This window comes from Apium graveolens, chromosome 3, assembly GCF_009905375.1.
Source record: "Apium graveolens cultivar Ventura chromosome 3, ASM990537v1, whole genome shotgun sequence".
Taxonomy (NCBI): domain Eukaryota; kingdom Viridiplantae; phylum Streptophyta; class Magnoliopsida; order Apiales; family Apiaceae; genus Apium; species Apium graveolens.
In genome coordinates, this window is record NC_133649.1 from 1,700,772 (window position 1) to 1,707,053 (window position 6,282).

General features: G+C 34.9%; 1 protein-coding gene across 2 annotated transcripts; it reads right to left on the bottom strand.

The window, feature by feature from the left end:
- Window positions 1-351: 351 nt before the first annotated feature.
- On the bottom strand, window positions 352-5,978 carry LOC141711362 (uncharacterized). 2 transcript variants are annotated; one of them, XM_074513762.1, is made up of 6 exons: window positions 5,615-5,978; window positions 3,457-3,547; window positions 3,050-3,204; window positions 2,167-2,194; window positions 1,889-1,997; window positions 352-745 (listed from the first exon to the last, which is right to left on the bottom strand). In XM_074513762.1, exons 1-6 carry the CDS (start codon window positions 5,837-5,839, stop codon window positions 664-666), a joined length of 690 nt encoding a protein of 229 aa, XP_074369863.1. In that variant the 5' UTR covers window positions 5,840-5,978; the 3' UTR covers window positions 352-663. The 2 variants fall into 2 exon arrangements, with proteins under 2 accessions (XP_074369863.1, XP_074369862.1); XM_074513761.1 differs by having other exon boundaries at window positions 3,050-3,207; window positions 5,615-5,975.
- Window positions 5,979-6,282: the final 304 nt, after the last annotated feature.

A 6,282-nucleotide genomic window follows, 5' to 3' on the forward strand; every position in this document is an offset into this window, starting at 1 on the left:
ATATCCCTATTATTGTCATATGAGAGTGAGAGTATTTTGTTATACGTCTTTGTTTGTAATAACCAGTGGCAGGAATAAAATTTAGGGAGGGCCGAACTATTAAAAAATTGAACAAACAATATTTTGGAAGATAAAAATTCCATTCAGAGAAATGAATCGAACAACGGCCTCCCTAGCCAATTTCCTACATCATCACCACTAAACCAAAGCCACTTTTTTGGCACTTAACAGCACAAATATTACTTTGTCTAAAATTTCAGGGAGGGCCAAAGCAGGTGTTGGGCTTAACGTAGCTCCGCCCCTGGTAATAGCTACTTAAATTTCTTTTAAATGCGTGTTTGCATCTCAGTATTCTACTTTGAAGTCCATATGCTGCAATCAGAAGATGTGAGGATTAATATTTACATTTGGAATTCTACACTTTCTGGCAACAAGGCACCATTCACTGCAGGTGCAAACTAGAATATTCTGCAACTGACGAAATATTTACAGGATTTTAGTAAAGATCGGATCAATCGAATCATGTGTCACACTAGAAACCCCTATTATGTTACAAAGTCGTGTGCACTAATAAGCTGCTTTTGCAACAGTTCAAACAGTGATTCATGCATCTCTAGAGCCTTGAACAGCACTAGAAAAGCTTTGATATCACCCTACACAGCACTAGAAAAGCTTTGATATCACCCTACACGAGGTCCAGAAGGCTGCTGAAGCTGCCGTAAGAAGAGCTGGATTTTGGTAAATCCTGTTCAAAAATTTTAAGGGATTCATTATTGTCATCCATGAAAAGTAGTTATCACAGGTAGACACCACATAAATAACTACAACTATAAGTTTTTTTTGATAAGCAACTACAACCATAAATTCATAACCAAAATATGGTCATATATTTTAAACCGAGTCATACCTAGCTTATAAATCCATTATCTAATCTTATTTTTTTCAGAAGAGGACATTCCCATTATGCATGATCAGGGGCTATTCAATCCATACTTATGCATGCATAGATACAATTCTTTTAGTATAGCTATATCAAACTACACCGGAGTGGAAACTGCAAAATCATCCAAGGCAGAGTATAATCTTCGGCTCATATTTCTTTTTTATAATCATGTGAACAAGGACAAGAAAAATCTCTGGAGCATGTGACTTGAAATGTTCATTGGCCAGTCAAACACAAAAGTAAGAAAAAACAACATAATTCGTTCTTCCCAGTTTATTATGTTCTTCTGCTACAATTACTTAACATCACGTTGGTAAGGGGTCCTTGATTAGGATGGCGATACAACATTCATAATATATCAAAAAAGAGAAAAAGAAGATGAAACAAGAAAAAAGTGCTACTCAACATGAAAACAGAATAATTTCTGCCATAAAGGCGGATTATCAAAAAAAAGAAACAAATTAGCCATGATTTTCATATTTCGGTAAAGTCGTTTCCCCTAGCTCCAACAGAACCTAAGTTGCTTAAAGAAACTACAAAAAAGAATTATGATAGGTTTGAGGGACCTAATTTCATCAAAAGATGCTGGATGTGCCACAAACATTCTACAAATGAAACAAATTGTTGAGAGCATATTATCGCGATTTTTAATTATTGTGCAATTTTTCCATTACTCCCAGCACCTGGCCCCTCTCATTTTTATATAATCCCAAAACAAGGTTTCATTATTTTAAACAAAATAGCAGCTTTAAATACTGCTGGGACGTCAAGAGCATAAGAATACTCCAGGTTTTACGTTCTTGTAGTGATATTTCATTCGATATTTTATCACTAATCTTCAAATGCATTTACCATTTGTCTAACCTCTTTGTTTAACAACCAGAGGAGCATGTGCTAAAGGCTAAAGCCAAAAGAAAACGCATCCATTAAAAAATAGCAACTTACCCAATTGCCGTAGCTCCCCATGATGCAACATTGTATATAAGTTTGCTTCCGTCCCATGCCTTCCGAAGCTTTCCTTTTCTCTTTTTCAGGGAGAAGGTCTTGCTTAGAGCTAAAACAAATTCCAGCTCATGTTATATACCCAATATCCTGATGTCTAAATATCATACTAGGTTGCGAACTTCAAACATAGCAGAAATAACAAAACGAAATCAAGGAAGATATGCTTCTACAGAGGCACTATTAGAAAGTAATAATTTGAAGAAAACCTCTGTACTTACCGTCTTGAAGCTGATTTGGTGTTAATTCCTGTGTAAAGAAAAAAAATAGTATTTTAGATAGTCATTTCGGTTCCTAAAAAGAAGTAACAGAATACATATATCTAGGACCCGATGGCCATTCCTTCTTCAAACATGCAAATAAGCTTGCTGCTAGCAATACTAATACAAAAATTATATTCACAAATGCCATGTGCATGTAATTTTGTTATTCTCTTTAAGCTAAAATTAGAAATCAGAAAAGCAGAAAACAATAGTGTAATCCCGAGTCCCCTGGATGTTAAGTGACCTCAAAGTTGTCATGGAAGACCTTAAAAGCTTGCTACCGTGTTAGAATTGTTTGTAGGACTAACATGCGGGCATTGATTGCCCTAGTATTAAGTGACTGTGTAGGGCCTAGGCTAAGCCATAGATGAGAGATATCAGACTGACCCAACTTGTCTAATAAACAGTATATTTCATTTGTTCCATTTTCATGTAGTCCAATTTAAGGGACCAGGCCTTACCATTTGCGGTTTCTAAATATAAGAATGTAATATACTGGAGAGAATTTGTCACGTTTCAATGGCCACTTAACAAAAATCGACGAAATAAATTGACAAAAACATAAATAAACAGTACCGTGTTAGAAGGTCAAACACTATTAAACGACATTATTCTGTAGATAATAAATAACTAATTTTCTAGTGAAGCAGCTAATTAATTTTTATGGAAGATATTTGAGAATTGGACATTCTGAAGCAATAAACGCAGCTTAAATTCTCTACATATGATATGAGCATACACTCATCAGTATCAAGATTCGTTAAGGAAATTAGAATTTAACCACAGAAATGAGGAATGTCAACCTAAAATAATTTAACTAATAAAACAGAAGACCGCATACCTTGGTCTCTTTCAGTGACAAAAGATATGCAGCCATGAAACATGCAATACCATCCACGATATCTTCTTGCCTAACTAGAACGTAATCTTCTTCTACATCGAGACTCCCATTTTCCCACACATCCTTTTCATTAACCATGTCCCACGCACTACCTTCTTCTGTCATCAAATAGACACTTTATCAGTTACTAAAATCAAACCGTGACATTTCAAAATATCATGGAGCCTATAAATAAAAAACATGCTTGTTCCGCAACTGAGAAGTTGTTTGATTATGGCCATAAATTACAAGCTTCAACCTAAGAGAATACATTAAAAATAAAGTGCAGCAGTCCATAAAAAAGATACTTGCTGTAAAGGATTTAAGATTAGAATAAAATGCAGGTCGCACATTCTCTGAAAACATACCGGCCATATTTTGTGGAACTGACACCTGGCCACTTTCCAGCTTTTCAAGAAAATCAGGGCTCTCAACTCTTGATTTAAGGAGGCTGCATAACTGAAATAAAAGAAACATGCATAATAAGAGATTATGAATCCGAAACTATATAGTTAGTTAAAATATATCACTATAGGTATAAGATAACTTCTTTTTAATTCAGGATCTACCAACAGCCACTGAAACCTAAAATGGGATCATGCTAAAAGGCAAAGCTCCATATAAGCAGATAAAGATGCATTCATGACTTGCAAGTTATAACAATATGTCTTGGATCTAACTGCTAGATACATTTTGACATCATCTTTGCAGCGGGCACAACGCCACAACTATTATATTGTTAGTAAGACACTAATATCAACTAGTATACTCTGGTATTAACAAGATGAGGTCCATCACAAGTAATCGACAGCATATGCAAATTTACAGCTTCGAGTACCACTTCGTTCATTTAACTTGCCTCTTTTTCAATCATTTATCAACAGCTTTCATATTTTTTTTATTTTTATTTTGCTAATTAATAACACACGCACACGCCAGAGATCGAACTCCTGACCTCCCGCAAGGGGGTACAAGAGCTCAACCACTGCACCAACACTTTGTTGGCAACAACTTTCATATTTAAAGCCAATAAAAAATGGAACAATCTTCCCACAAGGTCTTTCCATCTTTTATTATGCCACTACACCAAACTCTATTCACCATTCAAGATTCCATACAATTTTAATTTTTGATCATCTCCTTTTAATTTGCCATAGCTCCCTACAGCAGATACCTACAAAAACCTTCTTTTACTTCTATATGTTCTCACCTAAGCGAATCCACCCACTCATAAGCAGTAACACTACTTCTGGACTTGTCATGCTCCTTAACATAAATCTGAGCCCCAACACTTGTTTATTATCTTGCCAACTTCGATACCACAGGTTATTTCAATATATTACTGCTTTTTATTTTAGTTGCGCAGTCACCTTCATGGTTTACAGTAGAGTCATATACAGTTCTTCATAAATGTAAAGGCTTAGATGAGCAGATCAGACTTAAACAGTCTTAATAAGCTCAGTTGCAATAGGAAAAGAGCTTCGCTGCTTATAAATATGTACTCTTATAAGTTCAAAAATCCATGTTCCCTCGACCAACAAAACAAGAACAGAGCACCTTACGTATTTCTTACTTCTATACTTAATAGTATCTCCAACTAAGCTCGCATCTATAATTCCAAAACTAGAAAACAAAAAACATAGATACATCATCGAATTATAACCATAAAAACCAAAGCAAACCATCCTTCAGCAACTAAACCCCGAAATTCCCACCCATCAAAGCTCTCAAGTCTCCACATCTAAATCTTAATTAACTCAAATATACTAAAACAAAAGCATTTGATTAAATCTAACGAAACAAACATCACATAATTTGAAACACAGTTCACAATATAACAAGCTCAAACAAGCATATAAACCCCGGAAACCTTACCAGACATACTAATTCAAGCAAATTCAAACAAACATCGCGAAAACTAAACAAAATTCACTGAAATCAAGCTCAATGAACGAGATAAACACTACCAATACAATTCAATCCCAAACAAACATAACCTAATCTACACAATTCAAAAAACACACACAGCTCAAACACGAAAACAAACACCGCAGCCAAACTAGACATACTAATTCAAGCCAATTCAAACAACATCACGTAAAATTACACACAAATCACTAAAACCAAGCTCAATCAACGAGATAAACACTACCAATACAATTCAATCCCAAACAAACATAACCTAATCTACACAATTCAAAAAACACACACAGCTCAAACATGAAAACATACAGCCTAACCAGACATACTAATTCAAGCCAATTCAAACAAACATCGCGTAAAATAACACAGCATTCACAAAAACCAAGCTCAATCAACGAGATAAACACTACAACATAATTCAACTACAAAACAAAACATAACCCAATCTACACAATTCAAAAAACACACACAGCTCAAACACGAAAACAAACGCCGCTTCCAATCAATTCCAAACAAACCATCACATATAATTACACAAAAATCAAGGTCAAACTAAAATTCAATTCAATACAATACACACAAACACATCATATCTACACACACCTCATCAGATTCATTCATCTGATCAACCTCAACCTCATCATGACTGCACACGTCATCGTCGACGTCATCAACAAAACCAGTATCATTAAGCAATTGAATAGCTCGTTGACATTGCTCGAGCACAGAACTCAACGCTTTTCGCCTCACGCGAACCCTAGTTTTTGTATTGTTGTGTGTATAGGTTGTGTTTGTATCTATAGGTTCGCCAATCTCCGTTACTTCCATGATTAAAGATGTATGAACATGTATGTAATTGAACGGAGATTATGAGAATTTAATTTAATTTGGTGAATTTAAAGAGGATTATTTTATTCATTTATTTATTTATTTAATTGTTGTTCTTGTATTATGAGTTAGTGTCGTGTAGTGATTGTGAAAGATGATTATGACGATGATGATGAATAATAATACAACTGTAATTCTGGGTACACTTTATATTTACGGTCCCCTCAAACAAGGGGAACCCAGAGGCCCTCGCAACCCAAAAATCTTTGTTAAAATATTCACGAAATACGTTCGTGAGTCATGTGTATTTTATTTTTTAAAATTTTGGGAAGCACGCATATCGGGAAGATGCTTGTTCATTGTTTATACCGATAGAATACGCATCTCCAACGTGCATATTCATGTTACTATAGACTAATATGCATTTTTACAAAAATTAAAAA